The 26,227-nt window shown below is 37.8% G+C and overlaps 1 protein-coding gene across 2 annotated transcripts in view; it reads left to right on the forward strand.

Annotated features, from left to right (window-relative positions):
* Window positions 1-3,494: 3,494 nt before the first annotated feature.
* phrf1 (PHD and ring finger domains 1) overlaps window positions 3,495-26,227 on the forward strand; it is a 39,270-nt gene continuing 16,537 nt past the window's right edge. For both annotated transcript variants that reach the window (XM_079808946.1, XM_079808947.1), the window contains exons 1-9: window positions 3,495-3,591; window positions 4,230-4,365; window positions 9,690-9,815; window positions 12,797-12,984; window positions 14,213-14,296; window positions 15,733-15,863; window positions 23,659-23,750; window positions 23,851-24,008; window positions 24,364-24,496. In XM_079808946.1, the coding sequence (XP_079665072.1) occupies window positions 4,272-4,365; window positions 9,690-9,815; window positions 12,797-12,984; window positions 14,213-14,296; window positions 15,733-15,863; window positions 23,659-23,750; window positions 23,851-24,008; window positions 24,364-24,496 (1,006 nt within the window). In that variant the 5' untranslated portion in view covers window positions 3,495-3,591; window positions 4,230-4,271. The remainder of the gene's footprint in view (window positions 3,592-4,229; window positions 4,366-9,689; window positions 9,816-12,796; window positions 12,985-14,212; window positions 14,297-15,732; window positions 15,864-23,658; window positions 23,751-23,850; window positions 24,009-24,363; window positions 24,497-26,227) is intronic.

Consider the following 26,227-nt stretch of genomic DNA (forward strand, 5'->3'; position numbering starts at 1 on the left):
AAAGTTCTGATGCCACAGGAAACCATGAGTCCGGAATATCACTGTAAATGTCTGAATAAACATAATACCCTTTATATAGATAAACAATCATCCTGCAACTCTACATACACGCCTATTTCTTAGAATTATATTAACATTTGAGTTATAAATTATTATAATCTATTCTTCGACCATGTGGCCAATGGATGAAACGCCTGAATATGCTTGTAAATACAAATAAAGCATTTTTTAATCATGTTTTGTCAATGTTGGCTAGGTCTCTTTTTTTTTCTGATGGTAAAATATTAATGATAATATAATGTCAATGTATCACTATATATGTCTCATTACAAGAACAATATTAAATATTAAAGGATACAATTATGCAAGGTTATTTTTTTATCACGTTCAAATAAACTGATAAATATTATTTTGAGAGACAATTAGAGCTAAAAGCCACACTTACTCACCTCAACTTCCCAATAAACCCATTAATTACTCGAAGAAGACAAATCCAACATTCCTTAATCACAATCACATGCAGCAAGAGCTATTCTCGTCAAAGAAAATAATTTCTCAAATAAAGTATTAAATTGAGGACTACACCAGCGCAGAAGTTCAGCTATCCCAACCCTGCCCACTCCCCTGCAACTGCAACCTGACCTGCTTATGCAAATCACGCGAGTGATGGACGTGACAGTCAGCCAATAGTCAGCCGATCCTTTCACTGAAAGCCCGCCTATGAAATGAAACTATCGAATTACAGCGTCAGAGGGGCGTGTCTATGACCATCAGCCGGTTTGGTGGATTTTCTGAGTGTTATAGCGGGGTGCGGCGCGTTCGGTTTTGCACGTCGTACTTTAGGAATGAACCATTTTCGGCGCATTTACCTTCTGCTTTTCTGTAATAATTCTAGTAATTCACACATTAAACTTTGCATTTTGATTTTTGCAAGTGGACTCTGATGCACTATTGCTCAGCTGATACAGTTATATATTGCTTTTACGTGTTTTGAGAAAAAGAGCTCCACCCGCGTGTTGAAAGTGGTTAGACTCTGTTCGCCTGTGTATAGTAAAGCCATGAGGCTAGTGTGGATGTGCACGTACGAAGGATGCAGAGAGAGAGAGAAAAGGGGGGAAGAGAGAGAGAGAGAGAGAGAGAGAGAGAGAGAGAGAGAGAGAGAGAGAGAGAGAGAGAGAGAGAGAGAGAGAGAGAGAGAGAGAGAGAGAGAGAGAGATGGCGCGCAAAAGTCCTTTTGAAAATTCAAAGTTAGAATTGTTTTCCTTTTATATTAATGACATAATGTAACATACATTTTTTAAATAAAGGAGGGCAGGGCGTTTCGTTTTAAAATAAAATTGTTGATTTATATTTAATAATAATACAGTATATTACATTTTAAAGTCCCCATAAAAACCAAATGTAAGTTTGTTGGCTTTTAATATGAATAATTATGTTAGCCTTACTGTTATCAATAAGCTAGTGTGCTCCAAACAATGACAAAATTTGCATTTAGAAGATATAAGCATTCAAAACTTATGCTGCGTCCCAATTTCATCTACTTATAGCTACTACGATCTAAAAGTATGTACTTTGTGAAGAAAAAGTATGTACTTTTGAGTGTGTAGCAGTAGGCAAGGTTTGGGAAATACTACTTCTGACTCTGTCACTTAGTTACATGCATCCTGTCACTGTTAAACTGCCCTGTCAATCATTTTGTCACAGTTAAAATCCTCCACATTTAATTTAATTTCCTACCGTATCAGAGAGAAATGTAGTAGCCCGTTCCGTTGATCTGCCAGTCATGGGTCTTTCATGTGAAGACTCTCCTCATGTGTTTGCAATTTGAATATACGTAATGATGCATTTAAAAGTTAATGACCAAATGTATCATTAAAAAAGTTCTGTTGCAGATTAAATATAATGTCAATAACATTGAATAAATATATTTTTGTCAAGTTAGATTAGTAATCACTCAAACCCCTTTTTCTAAACCTCTCTACTTAACCGTCGGACTCGCACATCCATCATGTTTGTAGTTTTTTAACACTTTTTATCTGCATTTGTGGTTCTAATCGAATCCTTATCCAACGTGCAATGAGTTGTGGGCAATATTAGCCGTTAGAGTGTGCGTGGATCTGCACTTCAAAATCTAACCGGAAATAGTAGACCATCCGGGTATCTTTGGAATACTCATTTCAACATACTATGATTTGGGACATACTATTTTCGATTAGACTACTATTTAGGACGGGTATGCGAATTAGGACGCACTGTCACTTCTGCCAATATGGGCCAATGATTTTGATGACATCACTCTGCACTTCAGCTTCTCAGATGTTCTGTCCAATCAAATGCTCCCTAGAATCTAAACCGCCCCCTACATTATAAATAGACGCTGAAGCTAAAACCAGTCACTTGTTCACACAATTACTATTTTCTACATGGTGAATGGCTCATAGTGCACTATATATGGGATAGGGAACGATTCACGGCAGTGTCACACGAACCGCAGCAGCGTGCACACGTAATTCTGCACAGAATGCTATATTTTAAAGCGTTATGGAGGAGATAAGGAGGAAAATGCGTCTTTACTGAGTTCAACGGCCCTGGTCGAGCTGTGATATAAGAAAAAGGGGAGGAGTTGTTCGATATGCGCCGCCCTGTCTTCCTGTTTCAGTGGAAATTACGTCAACACATTGAAATAAAATGTCAAGGCACTTCAGTGGCCTTTTAAATATAATATGCTTTACAAATGGATTAAAAAAGGACTAGTAAAAAAGTAATTCGTGAATGTCGACCTAGGGAGCACCTAAAGGGACCTGGAGATAAGGAAAAAAAATTTGATTGGAAGAATTATTTATTAGTGCTGTCAAACGATTCATCGATTAATCACATCCAAAATAAAAGTTTGTGTTTACATAATATGTGTATAATTATGTATATATAAATACACACACACGCATGTCTATATTTAAGAAAAAAATATATATTTACATATAATATAAATTATATAAATAGATACAGTATATACATGCATATATTTCTTAAACACATTTACTCAAACGTTTTGAGAATAAACAGAAAGTTTCTTACAAAAGAACGCCATAGCATTTATATGCTCACACTGCTTCTGTGATTCAAATGAATGAATAAATTAATAGGGACAACAACCCTATCCAAATCAGTTTGTAAAATGCATATCGATTGGCTGATGAATAAAATATAGTGTAAATATATAAATTATGTTTTATAAAATTATAGGGAAGGCTAGAGAAGTAAACAAAACTGTAAAAAACAAAAACAAAGGTTGGTGTGTGGGCGCCTGTCAGTGTTTTCTACAATTGAAACTCATGAATATTAATCTAGTCGTGCTAAATTTGCTGTAAACTTGCCAGTTACTATTCATAAGCCAAAACCTTCACCTAAGTACAATTCATTGTTAAATGTGCCAGCTAACTAGCGCCCACATTCGGGCAATCGAAGATTGAATCAATATTCATGAGCAAGTCCTTACCATAGTAGGATTCGTAATTTCTCCAGCCGGTAGCGTCAAAGACAAACGCCGTGTGGACTTCAAAATACAAATAATGTCTTACACAACCTTACAGGGTAGGTACAAATACTCGATATTATAACCTCCCCGGTGAATTCAATAAATGAGACATCTACCGCATATAAAAGCTGCTTTATACGGCCTAAATAGTACATATAACAAAAATAGCTGATGAGTTAAATTTAGACTGAGGACAAGAAACACAGATAGCGTGTTAGCTTTAGCATTAGCTATAGTGCAAGTGCTCAAGGCTCTCTTTCACAAAATTAAATGGCTTTTGGTGTTTTGCATTGATTATTTCTCATGTTTACAACCTCATCATAAATGTGTCGTTAAAATGAAGCAGGTTAATGTTTTTATTAGCTGGCTTGATGTTAGCCGTTAGCAGCGAGTCAATAACATTGTTCCGTATAATGGAAGCATTGAGAGTTATGTGATTTTGAACCTTCTGTATCAAAACTACTAAATCAAGAGGACATTTAAGCGTAACGTGAAAATCTAAACTAATTGTTCGTGTTTTTTAAAACGAGTAACAGTTACACTGATCTATCAGATGGGTGTTGATAAATTATATCTGTGATAAAGATAGTCAGCCTGGTTTATTGGATTTTTATTCATTCTGTTTGACACTATTTAAATGTTGGTCACATTTGGAGTGGATGTTCACAATGTATAATGCTTATGTTCCCTACAGGTTCAGTGCTGAAATATATCTAGATTATATCAGAGCATAACCATGGATGAGGAGGACAGCCAGGATGAGCTGATCAATAGGAACGTATCCCATGGAAAAGGAAAAAGACCAGTCATGTCCATCATCTCTGATGACGGTTAGTGGTCTTGTGAACAACACAGAGAATCCTAATGTGTTGTGGGACTTAAAGGGATAGTTAACCCAAAAATGAAAATTACCCCATGATTTACTCATCCTCAAGCCATACTAAGTGTATATGACATTCTTCTTTCAAACGAATTCAATCAGTGTTATATAAAAAATGTGCTGTCTCTTCCAAGCTTTGTAAGGGCAGTGAATGGCTGTTTCTGATATATTTCTTACACATACTCATCGCTTCGCTTCAGAAGGCCTTTATTAACCCCCCGGAGCTGTGTGGATAGGGGCACTTGTATGGACTTTAAAACAGAAACAACCATTCACTGCCGTTATAAAGCTTGGAAGAGCCAGGACATTTTTTAATATAACTCCGATTGTAATCGTCTGAAAGAAGAATGTCATATACACTTAGAATGACAAATTTTAATTTTTGGGTGAACTATCCCTGTAAAGGAGTTAGTTTGCTTCAGAATTTCCCGATAATTTACTCTTTTTCTTCATTTCTTCAGTCGAAAAAGAAATTAAGGTTTTTGAGGAAAACATTCCAGGATTTTTCTCCATATTGTGGACTTCAAGGGGGACCAACGGGTTGCAGATCCAAAATGCAGTTTCAATGCAGCTTCAAAGAGCTCAACACGATCCCAGACGAGGAATAAGGGTTTTTATCTAGCGAAACGATCGGCCATTAAAAAAAAAATATATATATATATACATATATATATATTTAGGGATGAAACGGTATGGAAATTTCCCATCACGATTATAGTGACCCCAATTATCACGGTTATCAATATTATCACGGTTTTGTTCAAATGAGATGAAAGTGTTCAAAAAGAACAGATGCACACACTTACATGTTTTTTATGTTTGAAAATCAACAAACAACAAATAAATCCAGCAGCTCTATGCACTTTTTAAGCTAGATTCTGTTCTGTGGGATTTCCTTACTTATAATGGCCGCCGTCAATAGCAACGCATTACGCATAAATAATAATAATTTGGTGTAAATATAATCTGTAATATTATATTCTCAAGCAATATTCTCATCAGTGTTCAACAATGATGCATTTAAATCATCATATTTTGTGTAAGAGCCCAAACAGTATCCTAGTGAAATAATGCATATCCATTTTTCCATATGATTTGACAGTTTATTAAATATCAAAATGTGTGCGTCATACCTGACACCTAGATGAACACTTTACAGTCAGTTTTATGACTGTCATTCCCTTCAAATGCTATTGCAATTTGTGTATATAAGTGTATATAACATTAGCAATGTTGTATGTAACTTTAGAGACGGTCCCTAAATTCGCCAACTTTATTTCAGTCATATCAGATGCGCTGTGGTTCTGCTGTGTTTTTTTAAAAACTATTTTCGCTGCTGAAATAGAACAAAAACAGTCATCCTCTGTATGATGAATGAATCTCCTGTGTACATCGCACGTTTATCTCTGCTTTGAGTATAGATTTTATTGAGGGAGAGCGGCGTGCGCTCCGAACAAAACTCCGGCTAATCTGAACGCCTCTGATTATGAGACATCGCATTCATAAATTCAATAGAAACACGTATGAGTGGTTATAATGCGCAACGCGATATGGCTTTTGAGAAGACTATAATAAGTTCAACCACCAAAGTGTCTAGTGTCGTGCAGCCGAAATAACTTTCACCCGCAAATGGCGGTTGTTAATGTCAAGTCCTGATTATTATCCCTTAAATGTCACCCTAGTCTTGTCTGAATTTGTTCGTTCGCTTCATGTTATTATTTCCCAGACGTAGTTTTTGGTATTGAGGTCAATAGTTTTGAAGTGTTTCCCCATTCCAGCGACTTTCTTCTGGCATTTTCTGCAGACAGGGTGACCATCTTCCATTTAAGTTTCCCTCAGGACTTTTGTAAAAGCCAAAATATGACCACACCTCAGATTTGGTCCTTTTATAAGTCTGAAAAATCTCCTGGCGCTGTCTCTGCCATCTTCCATTTCATTCAAAAACAGCTTTGCGAGCTGCACCTGCACCAGACTGACGCTGACTGGACAAGATTTACCACGAGTTTTCAAAATCGTGATAATCACACGCGGTTTTAATGATAATACAATTTTTAACGATATTACTAACCATCACTAAATTTTATCGTGGTTTATCGCGAAACCGTTAATCGTTTCATCCCTAATATATATATATTTTTTTCTACTTTTTAACCCCAAATGTTTGTCTTGCATGCTCTGCGATACGCCACGCATTACGTCATTACCCATTGGAAAGGTCATGCGCGAAAGTACTAATCAAGTGTTTACAAAGAGAATGTGCAAAGACTAAGTCAAATGCCCTTCACAAAAAAAAGGTTAAGTAACGATGTCGGATGATTTTGAAGTTGGAGGAGCAATTGAGATGGAGTTTTTCGCTCTGCCGAGAGCGTGACCTTTCCAACGTGATGCATGCCGCATCGCAGATCAGAGCAAGAAGAACATTTATGGTTAAAAAGTATATACATTTTTATATTTTTTAGATAATGGCTGTTCGTTTCGCTAGATAAGACCCTTATTTCTCATTTGGTATCGTGTAGAGCTCTTTGAAGCTGCATTGAAACTGCAATTTGGACCATCAAACTTTTGGACCCCATTGAAGCCCACTATATGGAGAAAAATCCGGAAATGTTTTCCTCAAAAACCTTAATTTCTTTTCGACTGAAGAAAGAAAGACATTGAACATCTTGGATGATGTAGGGGTGAGTAAATTATCAGGAAATTTTAATTATGAAGTGAACTACTCCTTTAAATGATCTCTAGCCCCTGTTTAACCCTGCAAATTCTGACATGTTAATAGAGTCAGAAAAATCTTTATTTTAACCGTTTATTGAACGTTATGTTTTGTATCATATTTGATAAATGGGTAAATCAAAGTTGCTTCAGTTAAGTTACAGTGGGTTCATCTTGAAATATTACTAACAATATAAAAGTTATTCTTACATTTACTTAAAGGATAAGTTCACTTCAAAATGAAAATTTCCTGATATTTTACTCACCCCCATCTCATCCAAGATGTTCATGTCTTTCTTTTTTCAGTCGAAAAGAAACTAAGTAGTGCTGGGCATCGATTAAAAAAAAGTAACTAATTAATCGCATTTTTTTTCTGTAATTAATCGCGATTAATCGCAAGTTTTTAATATTTTACGTTTTTTTTACATTTTGATATTGTAATAATTTCAATTACTCTCCAAATTAATATATAAACAATTTAAAGACAGCATATTTTAAATATGTGTTGTATTGTCATCTTTTTATGAATGAAGGCCAGTATCACTGATACTAAAGTCTCTATGAAACATTAATGACGTTACATTACAGTATAACTGAAAGCTCCCAATTTCAACATTTATTAGGCTTTAAAAAACAACTTTTAACTTAAGTGAACTTAAAACAATCGTTACATAAACCCAAAATAATAAATGTTATATTTACCCATGGCCTTCCCTGTTATATATATACAGAAATGTAATAGTTATCAAACCTTCCTTAACTGCATAAATAATAAATGAAATATAGATGGATCATCATTAAAGCAAAAATTTTCTCTGTTCCCGTTGTTCTTTGATGAACATTAATGACAGGCATCATCAGTGCTCCTGTCACTTTAAGAACAGCCGCGGATCTCACGCGCTGTCCCGCGCATCTCATTTCCTCACAACTCTTTAAGTTCATTTAAGACGTTATTTAACTAATTTAAGACTCCTAATATGAGAATACTCAAAATCCTCTGTGTTATTGTTTGTTCAAGAGCAAAAGAGAACTCGATGTGAGCAGGAAACTGACGCGAGTCTGTGCGTCGACTGTGTGTGTGTGTGTGTGTGTGTGTGTGTGTGTGTGTGTGTGTGTGTGTGTGTGTGTGTGTGTGTGTGTGTCAGTGTCCCTTGATTAGCTGACATGAGACGCATCCACACACACACACAGACACAGACAGGACACTGGCATACAGCGCGCTCTCTTGTGTCTTGTCGCGCTTGGAAGCATTTACATGAATAGGAGCGTGATCATGTAACGCCGGGCAAAAATGGATATAAAAACGGACACTGCGTTATTTGCGTTAAATATTTTTAATGCGTTAAGCTGAAAAAATTAATCGCCAGCGTTAACGCGTTAATTTGCCCAGCCCTAAAATTACGTTTTTTGAGGAAAACGTTCCAGGATTTTTCTCCCCATCATAACTTCCATGGCAACCAAAATGTTTAAGGTTCAAATCAATGCAGTTTCAAAGGGCTTCAGAGGCTCCGCGCAATCCCAGACGAGGAATAGGGTCTTATCTAGCGAAACGATCAGTCATTTTCCCAAAAAAATTAAAAATGAATATACTTTTGAACCTAAATTGCTCATCTTGTGCTGCTCTGCATCGCGCCAGTGATTACGTAATCACATAGGAAAGGTCATGCTTGATGTAGGTAGAAGTACCGCCCCCATGTTTACAAAGCGCTCGTGCAAACATTAAAACAAACGCCCTTTTGCAAAAAAAGGTAAAACAACGACATCGGGCGATTTTTGACGTTGAAGATGGAGTGTGTTTTGGTAAAGGGTGTTTCTATTAGTCCTCGCACGTTCGCTTGGGGCTGTACTTCCGCCTAAGTCTATCGTGACCATTCCGACGTGATTACGCAATCCGTGGTGTGTCGCAGAGCAGCGCAAGATGAGCAATTTAGGTTAAAAAGTATATGAATTTTTTTACAAAAATGTATTGACCGATCGTTTCGGTAGAAAAGACCCTATTTCTCATCTGGGATCGCACCGAGCCTCTGAAGCCCTTAGAAGCCCTTTGAAACAGCATTGATTTGGACCTTCAACATTTTGGTTCCCATGGAAGTCTATGATGGGGAGAAAACTCCGGGAATGTTTTCCTCAAAAAACTCAATTTTCTTTTCAACTGAAGAAAGAAAGACATGAACATCTTGGATGAGATGGGGGTGAGTAAAATATCAGGAAATTTTCATTTTGACATGAACTAATCCTTTAAAAATCAGTAAAGATTTCACAACAAAAGACAAAGAAGACTGAAAGCATGTAGTAGATTGTGTACACTGAAAGCATGTAGTAGATTGTGTACACTGAAAGCATGTAGTAGATTGTGTACATGTACAACAGGTTTTTCCAGCAACGTTTTGGTCATGTTGATAATTTAGAGGCTTTAGAAATATGTGAAATTTGATACAGTAGGCTTTATAGTTCAGGAGTGCTTTTAAAAAAACACATTTTCAGTTTCCGCTTTTACTTTACGTGACCTGTTCCTTGAAATGCAACTCCATTTGTTTTTGTGCATTTTTACAAACTCCAACTCAGAGGACAACTCAGAAGATGAGGGGGAATCAGAGGAAGGAGAAACGGGCAGTGAGGAAGATGATGACGAAGAGGAGGATGTCCTTGATGGAGAGGAGGAGGAGGATGATGATGAGGGTGAAAGTGAAAGTAAGATTTAACTTCAACATGCCTTTGTATTGACTTTTTATGCTTATCAATTTAAAGGTGTCATGAACTGGCTTTTTACATTTTTTAATACTGTTGTCTTAGGTCAACATATGCCATTCACGTGGTTTTTATATTCAAAAACATCATAATGAATAAGTAATAGGCTATTTTCTGCCCTGGTTTTGAGGCTCTCTCCTGGAATGCTTGGTTTTTATGGGCGTGCCGCACTGAAGACTTGGAAGTAAATGCCCACGGCTAAGATTGGATAAGATTTGCATATGTAATGAGCTTCAGCTTCCCTGTCAGTACATGTGGGAATTGTTTTGAAAGCGCGTGGGAAAACGGAAAACGGAATGAATTGCCCACATGACTCGCAAAACGTCTTTATCAAACAAACACAATGATTTACCTCTCATTCACCCACGATTGATTGGAATGTAATTTTTGTATTGCTTGGCCCGCCTGATCGGTGGATAAAAGTGTGAACCGTGCATCACACACACACACAAGGCAAGTACGTTCCGCGATTGTACTTTTCCTTCAAATATCAAATCGAGAGTGAACAACACACATCAAGAAATTAATGTTATTTCACTATTTAAGATTGCCCACCGACAGGCCGGGCTTACATTTTGGTAGCCCGTCTGGAAAAAACATAGCCCTGGGACGTTGAGCTTTGCGAGCCCTGGCCCATACATGTCAGAGTCTGATCCCGAATCGCAATGAACCAACAACACCAAAAATAAAGGATTCTTCGGCCTTTGACAGCGTGCTACGGTATGTTCTGTTAGACACGTACACATAATCAATAGATATCACATATAAAAAACATTTTTTGCTCACAGTAGTGTGTTGCTTCATTCATTCATGTAATCTCAACCTGTCTGCAAATCCAGTCTCTTGTGTACAAACGAATCCGTAGTGAAATGAAGGAACAGACGCGCAATGTCTTCCTCACGTGAGCTGGATATTCATTAAAAATAAAGTTCATCCATGCATTCATAATATAGGAATCTGAATTAAGTTTATGCGTTATGTTTATTGCTTAGAAGTTCAATCCGGTTTAGCTCTATGTAGGCCTATATCATCTCAGGCACGAGTCGATGGGTGGGGCTACAGAATCAGGCGTTCTTCTTCTTCTGTTGAGGTGGTGTTTGCACTACACTCTGACGTCACAGCCTGGCACATTCTGAGATCTCTCGTTTGCTGGGCCTGGTGTCAATAAAAGCTTTTCTTTGACTAACAAGGAAGTTTTCAGCTCTGAAACTTACAGGATATTCTTTTATTACCATGCCCTTTTATATATCAAAAGCTTAAAGGAAAGTTGATTTCTCAAATCAGGAGCCCTTTAACAAGTTAATTATACTGAAAGAATAGAAATGTAATAAACAGTATATTGACTTCTAAAGCCACTTCCTGTAATATTTATTTAATCAACTGCCAGAATAATGTCTTTGAATTATTTACCTTTTAGTGTTAAAATTCATTCTTATTTTTTTATGGAATATTGCAGTGTTTATTACAAATTATTTGTATATGCATATCAGGGTCAGAAATTAAAGGGGGTTTGGGGCAAAAATGCCACTAAAAATGAACAAAAATGCCCCTGCACATTTAAGCTAGATATATTACGACTCTCACGAATGTGAAATGAAAATTATTGATTGCGTTTACAGTAGATTTGCTCATGTTGCATCATATTTCATATGCAGTGTTGAGCATTATAACCAAGCACACGTTTGTGTTGAGCTTATGAATGCAATGTCCAATCAGAGGCGTTTTGAATCATCACTTCAGAGGATGTCGGAGTTGTTCAGTGCGTGTGCTCACTGACTGAATTCTGAATCTGCATTTGCATAAATTCTCTCATCATCAACAAAGTGCAGAAAAGATGGAAGTAAGAGATTGTTTTACAGTGATTGGGAGTTTTTGTGAAAGTTCATAACTCAACTCGCTTCTGTGTTCTTTGCTGGCATTCTTTGTATAATTTATTCCCAGTTTAAATAACCGTTTGGTTTTTCGTGCTACTGAAATAACCAATGTGTCAAATCTTGATTTTGTAATCCATAAAAAGCAATAAACAAACACAGATAAACACGGATGCATTTAAAGGTGCAATCCATAAGTTTTACCATCTCTGTTTGAACCCTGAAATTGCAGTTATTTGCGGAGTTATCTTCTTTACGTGGGTTGTGCATAGGCACGGCTCCTCAGCACGGAAGAATATAATATTTTTAGGTGTATATGTGGGTTATCTCAGGGCTTGACGCTTACTTTTTCCGTTTTGTACACTGGCTGGTTATGTAATTGAAACCAAAAAAAGTTACAGACTGCAGATTTAATTAGGGAATTATAAATATTGCCCTTACAAATGTAAAAAATGCCACTGGAATTCAATTCCTGGGGGCAAATATTGCCCCTTAATTGAAAGAAAATGTTTGACCTGTATGCACAATATTTAAAAAAAAATTTATGTGCCCTGGTAATTTTAAATCTATACCATTAACTGCCTCTCCCCTTGACAATGACAACTTGTGAGGGTGCAACAATAATCCCTCCTCTCCAGCAACCTGTCAATCACATGAGGTTTCAACAATTAGCAAACGACAACAATCCAGTCAATTCTGGATGGACAAAATCAAGTCCCACCTTAAATTCTTTTTCTCCTTTTAGAAGCCGTTTTATTTGGATAAGCATTACAATACAGAAAAAAGACGATTACAACTTCCGTTTCTTGATGATTAAATTTTATTATGAATGCTAGTAAAACTAATCTAACCAAAAGCATATATCTATCCAAATAATATTATATTGGTCTTATAAAAGTGCTTTCCAGCAGGTGTCAGATCATGTGGCAACTCAATCGTTGAGAGTGATGTGTTTACATTTTTGCCCTAAAATATGCATCTCATAAGCCCGGCCACACCATCCTCAAACAAACACGGGAGGAAAAACGCTTTGCTTTGCACCTGTATCCTCAGATGAGGACTCTGGCAACGTCCTGGAAGGAGCTGTAGGGAATGTTCCTGTGGATGCAGGTGGCCTGAGCTCAGATGAGGACTCTGAGAAATGCCCCATCTGCCTGAACTCATTCCACGAGCAGCCCGTGGCCACACCGGAGTCTTGCGAACACTACTTCTGTCTGGACTGCATTCTGGAATGGTCAAAGGTGAGATTGACAACCTTTTATGTCACTCATACATAACAATCTTGTCCATATTTTGTCAGTGATTCTCTACAGTTATTTAGCATTATTCATAATGTGCAAATACAGGTGAAACAACTTTATGGTTGATGCAATATTGTTCAAAACAGTGTTCTTTTATTAGGGCAACCCTGTGTTTGTACTGAAAAAAAAAACCACATCACACGATCAATTTAAAGGAACAATATGTAAGAGTTTTGGATATCCTTAATGTTTCCAAGAATGTTTAAATATAGCCATTTTTACCAGGACACGGACCATGTCTGTGCGTCACCTATCAATGACATCATACCCGCGTTACCCTTGATTTCCGTTTTTTTTTGTAGAAACCATTGAAAAACACCAAAGACGCTTGAATATATTATGTGTTTTATTAGACAGGTGAGCAACTGTTTGGAGACATTCATTGACAGAAAACTAAGCATTGTTATATAGCTCAACACAGTTAGTCTTATTGTTCAAATCTTGTTTTTCTTGATTTACTGCGTACCATGTTTTACCATGACTAATATCAATCTAGCTTACTGCGGTCTGCAACAAGTGTATCATTGTAGACGTAGCGCTGCGTGACCCTACATACGCATGAGCGGAAAAAGCGGAAGTGACGACTGCGGCAGAGTAAAAGCTCCACTGCTGTCGAGCTGTGTTGTGCTCGTTTCTTATTAGCAATCTCTCCAGTGGCCTCATTTAGTTCCCACAACACTCGGCCCTGATCTGCTTCATACTACAGTAACGTTAATAATCTCATCCATGATCGTAATTTCTGCCCGAGTCACGTCCTGATTCTTTTCAACCGGCTGTGAGGTGAAGACGACATCTCCCATAAATCCGTGCTCAATCTCGCTGTTATCAAGCTACGCCTTTGTTTTGAAAAGGCGACCTCTAGCGACCTACATATTTTGCCTTTAAATTGGGTCACTAATCATCCACATTGGCCATTATTGCATGGACCCTGATGATCATTAACATACTATCATAGTTTTTATTTTTCCATTTTATGAATTAATTTGGATTTGTTTATATTTGTTTGAGTTTAACATTTGGTGTTAAACATTTTTATACGTGTTTTTCTTTATTTTAGTTAACACTTATTTTATTTCAAGTAACAAATGTTTTTTTATGGTTTTAGTTTTAGTTAACTACAATAACCCTGGTTCATAAACAGTAATGTCACACTTTTTTTTCTTTTCAGAATGCCAACTCCTGTCCTGTGGACCGAATAGTCTTTAATAACATTCTCCTGAGAAAGTGCCATGGCGGGAAAGTTCAAAAAACAGTGAGTCACATAACACATCAGTCCATTAGGTTTGTTGTTAGTGTTGCACATAAAAGGCCCATTCACACCAAGAACTATAACTATAAAAATAATTATCATGATAACTGGATTAGCGGCCACATCAATAGATGTTAATATTCTGTTTATTATAAGCGTGCTCCAGTTATATCGTCTGCCTATTTATCGTTCATCAGCTGGAAAAAAATAGTTCTGAATGTGATTCTAACAATATGGTTCCTCTGTGTCGTTTTCATTATAGCTGTTTGCCCTATTCTCGTAGAAACGTAGTTAACATCCGTGGTGTGAATGGGTCTTAACTTTTGTGTAGAGAGTCATGTATTTGGTGCTGATTTAATGTTGTGTTCTAGTAATGTTGAAAACGGTTGTATTTGAGTTTCAAGCACATGAATGGCAACACAATGTCATAATAATGACTTGGAAAACTCAAATTGTCTTTGAATACGGAAGTATTGTACAATTATGATAAAACAATAATAATTATTCAGTTTGCATCAATTTGAATAAAAATATGAAAAAGCAAAAACACAATTGATGCATGTTCTTTATTCGTGACATTGTAATTATGACTTCCCAATTGATAAACATCAAGGCACGTCCGAATCCAATGTTAGTCTCCTGATATCTGTTTGATTTTTGAAGGCAGCACAGATGTTTCCTTCGCTACCTTTGATATCCCACAATCCTGTGCTTTCCATTCTGTGATAGTTGAGCTTTTAAATAAAGATGGCGTCTGAAAGTTGTGGTTGGTGGTCAGTTTGTGTGTAAATGTATGCACTTCAAATCCACTTCTGATGTTGTTTCTAGCGAGAAAGTACTATTGTAGTAATTCAATATTTGCGTAGTTATCATCAAAGCTCGCTCTATTTTGTTGTAGATCATTAAACCATTACGCTGACTACAAAGTCATTGCCTGTTAAGGAAGTGAGGCAACAAGTCAGCTGCCTACGTTTTCGGATGCAGCCGCAGTTTAATATTCACAGACACATATTGCGTTTTGATCAAGTGTACATCCCCTACTTTTGATTTTGATTCATCCAAAATACAATACATTTCAATGTTATGATGGGATTCCATTCGCATTTTCCACATTGAAAGAAACATATTGTGAATAATAAACCCAAATAACTACATCTAAATTCAAAATGTTGAAAAATAATAATTTTTATCACTTTCTGTACATGCATGTGAAAGTTGTGGTTATTAGACCATTCGCTACACACTTGCTTTCCGCTCACTGATCTCTGTAGATTTATAGATCAGTGTTTCCACTTTCTAAATACAACTTTCCTCGGTCATTCATGTGCTTGGAAATCGTAATTACTATATTTCCGACTCCACTTGAAGGGCACATTGAACGCACCATAATATCAGCCTCAGTTAAGCTGATTGGAGAGTATTAGTTTATGTGTGCTTAGATTGCAGTTAAGAAGCCTGTAAAACCTGGGGAGGAACTGGTGGACGTGGACTTGGATCAGACCAGCTGTGAGGTTTGCGGGGGTCGAGACCGTGAAGATCGCCTCCTGCTGTGTGATGGCTGTGATGCTGGGTAAGAAATGTATGACAAGCCAGGGTTGTGGACTTGGACCAAATTTGATGTTATTAGAGAGTCATTAAATCGTTGACTCAACTGATTCATGAAAAACACTGAATCATTTACAAATGAACCATTTTTATATTATTGTTATGTATTCATATATTTTCCCCTTCATTTCATGCATCTTTTTGCCCAATTATAATTATTCTATATTATCTAATTAAAGGCAAAATATGTAAGATTTTTGGATTAAAATATCCAAAAACCACTAGAACAGTGTTATATATTTTGTTGACTTGTGTACTTACATTATCCCAAATGTTTCCAAGAATGTTTAAATCCAGAGAAATAAGCCTTAACCAGGACATGGACCGTGTCTGTGCGTCACCTTTCAATGACATCATACCCGCGTTACCCTCGAGTTCCGGGTTTATTTTGTAGAAACCATGGAAACGCCAAAGACGCTTTCATATTTTATGTGTTTTATTAGACAGGTAAGCAACTGTTTGGAGACATTAATCGACAGAAAACTAACGATTGTTATATAGCTCAGCACAGTTAGTCTTATTGTTTAAATCTTGTTTTCTTGATTTACTGCGAGTACCATGATTTACCATGACTAATATCAATCTAGCTTACTGCAGTGTGCAACAAGTGTCTCATAGCAGCCGCAGAGAAAATGCACAGAGTATCGTTATTACATAACTTTCAACGCACTCAAATGTTTCTAATATGATAACCCCACATACACATGAGCGGAAGAAGCAGAAGCGTTCGTCTGCGGCAGACTAAAAGCTCTGCGAAATCAAGGCGTCATCAAGCTACACCTTTTGTTTTGAATAAGTGATCTCTAGTGGCGAAAAATTACATATTGTGGCTTTAACACTTAAAGTACCATAAAGGTTTTGTAAATACTGTAAATACCTGATTATTATGTCAATAATATAAGCTTTGACACTGTGGCTATTTTATAGGCCTGAACATTTGCTTAAAGGGATAGTTCACCCAAAAATGAAAATTATCCCATGATTTACTCTAAGCCATCCTAGGTGTATATGACATTCTTCTTTCAGACGAATACAATCAGAGTTATATTAATAAATGTCCTGGCTCTTCCAAGCATTATAATGGCAGTGAATGGCAGCCTAAAATTTGAAGACCAAAAAAGTGCATCCATTCATTAGAAAAGTAATTCACATGGCAAACGGTAATAAAGGCCTTCGGAAGCACAGCGATGCGTTTGAGTGAGAGAAATATCCATATTTAACACGTTATAAAGTAAAATATCTAACTTCCGTATTCAACTTATGAAAAAAGAGTAACTGGCATGATATATAATTAGGGTTGGGCATCGTTTTGATTTGAACGATTCTGATTCCGATTCCGATTCTTAGTTTCGATTACGGTTCTTTTCGATTCTCGATTCCGATTCTTTGAGGGGTGGAGTCACAACATGTCACAGGCTCATTTCACAGAGGAAAATTGTATTTTGATTCAATAATGAGTTTTAGTTTTGGGACTTTCTCCGCTGGCATTTTCACTTGCTTTGCTGCAAAGGTGAATGGAGTTCCACACCGAGTCCCGGTTTAACAATAGCATTAACAGCAGTCATTAGGACTGCTACTAGCGTGGGCAATTTGCGTATAGCTACATTTATCTATGAGGGGGAAAAATAATTTCAGTAACGTTGTTGTTCACCACAATTCGCAATTTGGTCAAGGGGTTTACACTACAATCACTTACCTGATTATGATGAGGTGGGATAATGTTAGCTCACATTTGAAATTAAAATAAAGCCATCTTTTACTCACCCAGCTGTTGTTCAAATGTGCGTGTTCCTGTGTGTGCGCACTTCAAGCCGCAGTAGCCTCGTGCAATATTGTCATGACAACCGGTACACAATATTCACTTAAGGAGGTTATATTATTAGTATTATTTATTTTCATATACGTTATAGAAAAGACGAGAATCGCGTTTTTTTCTATTGAGCTTGATTTCTCAAAATGGTGCGTGTGTGTGTGTGTGTGCTTATCGTGGGTGCAATGACAACAGTGCGAGTTATTATAGTAGGCATGAGCGCCGGCGGCTGCTGACGGCTCATAGTGTACACAGAGGAGCGCACTCAGAATAACGGCCGAGCTCAGTGTTTTGACTGAATAATACGGTTTCTTTCTCGCAAAACCTATAGTGTGCCCACTGAACACTTTCCATATGGCGCGCGTCTCCCTGTATCGTTGCGTGATACATTTGTTTATTTTTTGTAATGTTTTAGCTGATCGCCATTCACTGCCATAATAGGAAGGAGCGCGTGCAGGAACAGTATTTTAAATGTCATAGGACATAGGGCACTGGGACAACATCAGGGTAAGTAAAAGAAGGCTTTATTTTCATTTCAGGGTGAACTATCCCTTTAATAACGTTGGTTAGCGCAGGGTTGCCCGAGGACGACAGACCTGCGCAGCATTTCAAACACGATACACTCGTTAATTTATACACCACATATTTGTAGTGCATCCTCCCGTGCAAGAAATAAGGTTGTCATGTGTTGCACTGTGCCGACCCAGGTTTTTTTTTTTTTGTGAAATAAAGCCACACTTTTGAGCGCCGCTTACCGTGCTCCATGGCTGCAACAGAACAAACGGGCGCGGCAAGCACTTCCGAAAACTTGCGCGTTTGGAACCGATGATCGGAATCGAAAACAAAATTTATAAACGATTCCAATGGCATCGTTATTTTTTAAACGGTTCCAAGTTGGAACCGGTTCTCGATGCCCAACCCTATATATAATCCGTGTTTCATTCCTTCAGTCGATTTTTTATTTAATATTGAAAGTAGTTCAGAGGTAGAAAAATGAATAAACAGTTTGAATATTCGATTTCTACACGTGGGAGGGAATTATACGCCCCTTTCTGCTGATTGGTCAGCCGAAGATCAAACTATTCCGTCATCGGTTCTTCCTCAGTTCCGCACATCAGAATAAAAGTGCTGCGCAGCTGTACGGATCCTTAACGCGTTTATTGCAGCTACATTTCATATTTTTCTTATCAAACAACCAGACTAACAAATGGCTCGACACAACCCATACCGGGGCCGGGCAGAGCCCAGACAGGCATTTATGGGGGAACTATCCCTTTAAAAGTACTTTAAATATTACATGAAAATGAAATAAATATATAAATTAGTATCAATTTACTATAGTATTTAATACTGATACACTAATTTGGGCAAAGAGCACCAACGACTTTTTGACTTTTGGTGTTTTGCCTTGGTTATTTTTAATTTTCACAATCAATTTATAGCCTTCCTGGAGTGTGTAGTGTAAATGAAGCAGGTTGAGTGTTTTTATTTGACCTTAATGTTAGCATTGAGTCTTTAAAGGGTAACTAAACCCTAAACCAAATTTTTTTAGTTAATGATCTGTAATACTGTGGCTTTATTAATGCTGTTCATTGATTCGAGTAAATGTTTTGACATTTGAGTATAAAGTGTTTTAATTCTATAAAATATGGTGTAAAACCGCCAAAGTGCTGCCCTCTTAAGGTTGAACGGTGGCTATTGCAGTTGAATTTTCCTATTGGACGTTGTGGTACATCGTGACGTATGATGGTACCTCCAACGGCTCACTATCCGCGCCCCTGACACGAGCTCACCACGCCCTCAGAAATGTTTTCCCCAATCACATGATGAGAACGGCTTCACTCCAGTATGAACTGTCATGTTACATGAAGTAGAAACATTATGAATGAAACTGACTTGACACTTGCTTTAACATTGTATTGAAGAAAATACGGTTAAATAATGCAGTTGTCAGTACACGTCAGGCTTTTCTTGCGATATTACTGCCGCCCGTCATGTGTACAGATAATTGTCATACATGAGACGCGCTTTCAAACCCTGACACGCAAGTGGTTGCCGCGGACGCGGTAACGAATAACAATACTGTAACGTGCTGGTGTATATAGTCTAACTTATTTGAGGAAATCTGTTTATAATAGGCTTTTAGGTCTGAACTTATTGGTCCTGCGCTGCTGCGCTGATTCAGTTAATTTGAATGAAAATACTTTGTATGTATATCAGATATCTGATCTATTTTTAGTGGCATTCAGTGTAAGGATTTGGCTGTTCATAGATTAGGTCAGTTCTCTTGCGCGGCTGCTTCACTAGCATCGTCTGCATCGGGAGTTAACGCAGTTTGAGCAGCGGCTCGCATTGATAAGGCTCTGGGTTTGTGTCTACAGACAATTCACCCTCCTCCACTTCAGGTGAAGGTAGGAGAAATGTTTGCAAACGCTCTGTTGCAAAGCTGGCGTCACTCCAGTCATTCTCCATCTTTGCGACTCGCGAGTCAGACAGCTGTCAATCAATCCGTCACTGCGGGTCTCAGGTGCACGCCCTCCGCTCAGCCCCGCCCTCGGTTCGTCCCCTCTGTCTGCGCTGGGCTCTGCCCACTTTTCCAGCATTTTTCAAAATTTGCCAGTGGGTGGAGTTAAGCTCTGAGCAGGGGTTTAGTTACCCTTTTAACACTGGCTTAGGTCTACAACCTCTGGCAAAATGATGGAATCACCACACTTAGAGGATGTTCACCCAGCTTTTTTACTTCATTACAAAAGATAAAAACGAATCTCAGATATGACACAAAAAGGCTTTTCTCAATAGCTTAACATTCTGGCCTCATGAAACACACCTTAAACAAATTCACTTAAACTTTATATGTTAATGGCATGTCTTTTTCCAGATCAAGTAGAGGAAAGACGTATGGAATGTATAGGAAATATGGAATCATCAACAAAAAAACACAATTAGTACTTTGTTGCTCCTCCTCTGGCTTTTATAACAGCCCATCAACCTGGTTTTAACTTTCTCGAATAGCAGTTGACAGATCAGCTTTGCAGGATGGAGCCTTATCATGGACCAGTTTTTATTTTATTTCCAATTTAAAGATTTTTAAACTCGTATAAGAGTTATAACATGTTGAATATTTACGATTCGGGGCGGCTCCGACGTTCTTCCGATCAGGTTCAATCACTCTTAACACACCTCACACCACAGGAAAGTCTGATAAGATGATATGTAGAACCATCAAGATAATCGGGACTTTACCTAGGATTGTCGGAAGGGGAGAAATCGGTCCCAAATCGCCCCGATTATCTTTTCATGTGTACCCAGCATAAGCCCACTGTAACCTTGTTTTCTTCTGTTTTGGTGTTAGGTCTGGTTTTCGTTTGGCTTTTCTATAGGTTAATCCCATTTTATTCAGCCGGTTTCTTACAGTTCTGTCACAAATATTGGCTCCTGTGTCCGGCCATTCGTTTTTCATTTGTTTTGTTGTGCATTTTCTATTTTCAAGGCATATTGCATTGCGTTTTCTATCCTGACGCTTTGACGTCTACCTGTATGTTTTCCTTTCATAACCTTCCCATTTATTTTATATTGTACCAAATTTAGACACAGCTGACTGGGAGAAACCAACTTTTTTGGCCACACTCATTTTTGGACTTGTCATGGTATTTGTTTTAGAAATGGAAATTAAAAGATGATTCCATATTTTTTTCCTCAACATTGAGAGATTCCATAATTTTTTCCTCTACTTGATCTGGAAAAAGACATGCCATTTATGTAAAAAGTGTCAGTGACTTTTTTTGAGGTGTGTTTCAATAAGACAGAATGTTAAGCTATTGAACCATTTTTTTTTGTCATATCTGTGATTTATTTATTTGCTATAAAATAAAAAAGCTGGGTTATCCTCTAACTGTGGTGATTCTATCATTTTTGCCAGGGGTTGTAGTACAGGGCTGGGCAGCTCTGGCCCTCAAAATCCACTTTCTTGCTGAGCTTAGCTCCTCCAACCCTAATCAGACACAATATTCTAGACACAGACACAATAGTCTCCCCTGCAGTGTTTGAACGATTTGAACCTGTGTCTTTATCACGCCTTTCTGAGGTGATGCAGGGGATGTCGCCCACCAACTGCCCCCTCGATATTATTCCAACCAAGGTGCTCATACAGGTCTTTGATACTGTCGGGCCATGCGTCCTCTCGCTCATTAACAGCTGCCTCAGCTCAGGGATTGTCCCTACTGTCTTCAAGCACGCAGTGGTCAGACCACTTTTAAAATAACCCAACCTGGATTCTGACATTTTGTCTAATTTTAGACCCGTCTCTCATTTACCATTTTTATCAAAGGTTCTAGAAAAAGTTGTTCTATCACAGTTACAGCCTTTTTTAGAAAATAACTCGATTTTAGAAAAGTTTCAATCTGGTTTTAGGTCACGACATAGCACTGAGTCTGCGCTGCTGAAAGTCCACAACGACATCCTTTTATCCCTTGATGCCAAAAGATCTGTGCTGTTGGTGATGCTGGATCTAACAGCAGCTTTTGACACTGTGGACCATTCAGTGCTTATCGCCTGCCTTGCTCAACAGGTCGGCCTCAAGGGTTCAGTCCTGCAGTGGTTTTGCTCCTACTTGAACAACAGGAGCTTTTCTGTGGTGATCGATGACTTTACATCATCCACTGCTCCTCGGTCCTCCGGAGTGCCACAAGGATCCACTTGGCCCTGTTCTATTCTCACTGTACATGTTGCCTCTTGGTTCCATTATTGCTAAGCACAATCTTTCTTTCCACCTATGCAGACGACCTCCAGGTCTATATGCCTGTGCTTCCAAATGATGGTTCAGTTTTAGACTCCTTGCATAGCTGCTTGTCTGATATTAAACAATGGCTTTCACGAAACTTTCGTCATTTGAATGAGAGTAAAACGGAATATATTATTTTTGGTTCCTCTGTTTTACACCACGATACATCATCAAACACAACCCCTCAAGTCAGTGAGGCCATAAAGAATCTCGGGGTGATTTTTGACAGAGATCTGAATTTTAACAAACAAATTAACTCTGTAGTAAAAGCAAGCTTTTTCCAGCTGCGACTTTTAGCCAAAGTAAAGCCTTTTCTGTGCCGCAGTGATCTAGAAAAGGCAATTCATGCTTTTATCAGCACACGCATCGATTATTGTAACGCACTCTACATTGGCATCACACAGTCTTCACTCCATCGTCTACAACTGGTACAGAATGCAGCTGCTCGCCTTCTAACCAATGCATCTAGACACAGCCACATTAGCCCAGTTCTCTGTTCTCTCCACTGGCTCCCAGTTCGTTATCGTATTGATTTTAAAATTTTAATATTTGCTTTTAAAGCTCTTAATGGCCTTGCGCCACCTTATTTATCAGAGATTTTAAGTGTCCACCGTCCAAATAGAGCCCTCCGGTCAGCTGACCAGATGAGGCTAGTTGTTCCGAGGTCCCGGTACAAGCAGTGGGGCGATCGTTCATTTGCTTTTGCTGCTCCTAAACTTTGGAACACTTTACCTATTGACCTGCGTGTTCTTACAGACCTGGCCCTGTTCAAGTCCAGGTTAAAAACGCATTTATTTGGATTAGCCTTTAACATACTGTAGCACTGTGTCACTTAGAATTTTTATTTGTATTTTTGTGTAACTGTTCCTTTGGTTATTGCTAAATGTATTAATACATTATATATTGTAGATGCTCTTCTGTTTTAAATGTAAAGCACCTTGGTCCTCCTTTTGGTTGTTGGAAGGTGCTTTACAAATAAAGTTTGATTGATTGATATTGTGTTTTTCATTCCACTATATTTTACATTTTGTGTGTTTGGATAAACTTGTGTTTGTTGTTTAGTACTTGAACATATGATAAAGTACGTTATCCCTGCCTTTTGACAGGGATTTTATTGGTTTATTTCCATTCTACTACTTATTCTATATTAAACTCACTTTCTTATGAAAGGTACCACATGGAATGTCTCACACCGCCTTTGGATGCTGTACCTGTAGAGGAATGGTTCTGTCCTGAGTGCATCGCCAACAACCGCACATCAGGTCATCTTTCATTTCTCAAAACCACTTGTTACATTAACATTACAAAACCACTTGTTACATATTGTATTAACCAAATTTTTCATCTAATGTCTTTTTTTAGTTTCTGAACAAATTAGTGAGGAGGAGAGCAGCTCTCTCCCCACCACCAGCCGTCCCCAGTCCAGACCAACCCGAGCTATTGCGCGGACCCAGCAGAGTGAACGAGTTCGGGCCAACGTCAACAGACACCGGATCACACAGGCACGCACAGCAGCACAGGTTTGCATGAGGCTTTTGCTTTGCTCTCTAATCACAAGTGTGTAACAATGTCTTGACTGGTTTGCTGATGGCTGAGAGTTATGTGTGACTGAGATGATGAATCAGGTCTAACTGGTTTGATTAACCAACTCGATACTTTGGATGTTTATGTTATTTTTTTTTTCAAATACAAGTAAATGAGATACTTAAATTCTAGAACAAGCATGAACAAAAAAAAAACACTTACTTTTGCTCTCATGGTTTGGGTTAGTGATTGATTAAACTCCTATTAAACTTTGGGAATGTTTTGTGCAGTACTGTACTATTATTGTTGTGAGCTAAGTGAGTGTTTGATTTGAGTGGTATTGTGCTTTAGCTTGCTCCCAGATATATGATGCAGTCCACATGGTTGGATGAGACCATCAATGCTGTAGTGGCCGGACTCAGCACAGCTGTGTATGTGCGAGACTTGACCCCTCGCTCCATAACCCGCCGGAGGAGAAGGACAGGTGAGATAAAGAGACCTGCTGTTTACATATAGTATTAAGGCCCCTTTCTATACCCCTTCGCCTACCCCAACCCCTACCCTTCCCCTTTTCGTAGGGGTGACAATATCCCCCTAAGAAATGGGACACTACTACACCATTACCAATCATCATCGCCTGTTTCTTTTATTAGTGTCCTGTAACATTTAACCAGTATGAACAGCAATGAAGTGCACATATCTAACAGAATTAATTTGCAAGCACGGTTAGCACTCTAGCAGCTTGGTAGTCACGTATGCAGGGAAATTTCTCATAGCCCTTCATTGCTATCTGGCCCTTCCCACTCCAGCCAAAAGAGAATCGAGACACCCCTTCCCCTTCATGTGAATGCGCAAAACAAAGGGGTAGGGGAAAGGGAAGGGGTAGAAATGGGATTGGGCCTAAGATTTGTTGTGGTAAATCTTATCGCATATGGTGTAAATGTGTGAAATCTGAAAATACTCCACAATCTATAAAAAAAATTATAAAAATTAATTGTGGGAGAAACCTCCTTGTCATTTCTGACTTATAACAAAAAACAGAACAATGTCTAAAAGCTGATATGTGACAAGGTGTACAGCAAACAAGCTAAAAAAAACGCTTTTTATACGCTGTTGACCCAAAAAAACAAGCGTTTAAGGACACAAAAGTGGATACAGACAATTGAGACAGAGCGCCACATGTTATATTACACTGAGAACTACACCCACTAGAGGGCAACGTAATCAGCGACAGAAAATATAATATATAAAACTGACATTTGGATATTTGACTTAACAGTGACAAAATGTTCATTGCACACGTAGACATACTGAGTGTCAGGATCCCCAAATTTATCCATTCTTCCTGCTGATGCTGTCTTATTCCCTGTATACTATCCACTTTTGTCTCCCTAAACCGTTTTTATTGGGGTCGTCAGCTTATAAAAACTTAGTTCTGTTTTAGCTTGTTCGCTGTACACCCTGTCACATAGCAGACATTGTTCTGTTTTTTTGTTATAAGTCAGAAATAACTAGGAGGCCGCTTAGCACCATACAAAGTCAATGGAGAGCGTTGGATTGTACAGTAAATCAGTAATATTGTGAAATATTACAAATTCAAATAACTATTTTCTATTGTAATATTATTTTAAAATATAATTTATTCCTGTGATTCAAAGCATTCAGCATCGTTACTCCAGTCTTCAGTGTCACACGATCCTTCAGAAATCAGTCTAATGTTGATTTGGTGTTTATCAATGTTGAAAATAGTTCTGCTGCTTAATATTTTTGTGAAAACATTTTTTAATTAGTATAAACTTTGATTAATAAAAAGTTCAAATGAACAGCATTTATTTGAAATATAAATATTTTGTAACATTATAGAGGTCTTTAATGTCACTTCTGATCATTTTAATGTGTCCTTGCTGAATAAAAGTATTAATTTCTTCAAAGAAAAATAATTACCCCAAAATTTTGAACAGTAGTGTATGTAGTGTATGATGTAAAGCAGAGACCCTACTTTAAAATAACACATGGTTTAACAAAGACACTTTTGAGATGCGTGTTAATACCTACTTACTTTTGCCTAACCCGAAATGGATCATAATACCATGTGTAATCAGATGTTTTAGTTATCATTAACCTTGATGTTAAGTTTTGTAACAACAACGAGTTTCTGGGAATAATTAATTCAAATGGTATAAATATTCATGAGTCTATGAATATGATTTGCTTG

This window comes from Gobio gobio (genome assembly GCF_949357685.1).
Source record: "Gobio gobio genome assembly, chromosome: 25".
NCBI lineage: Eukaryota > Metazoa > Chordata > Actinopteri > Cypriniformes > Gobionidae > Gobio > Gobio gobio.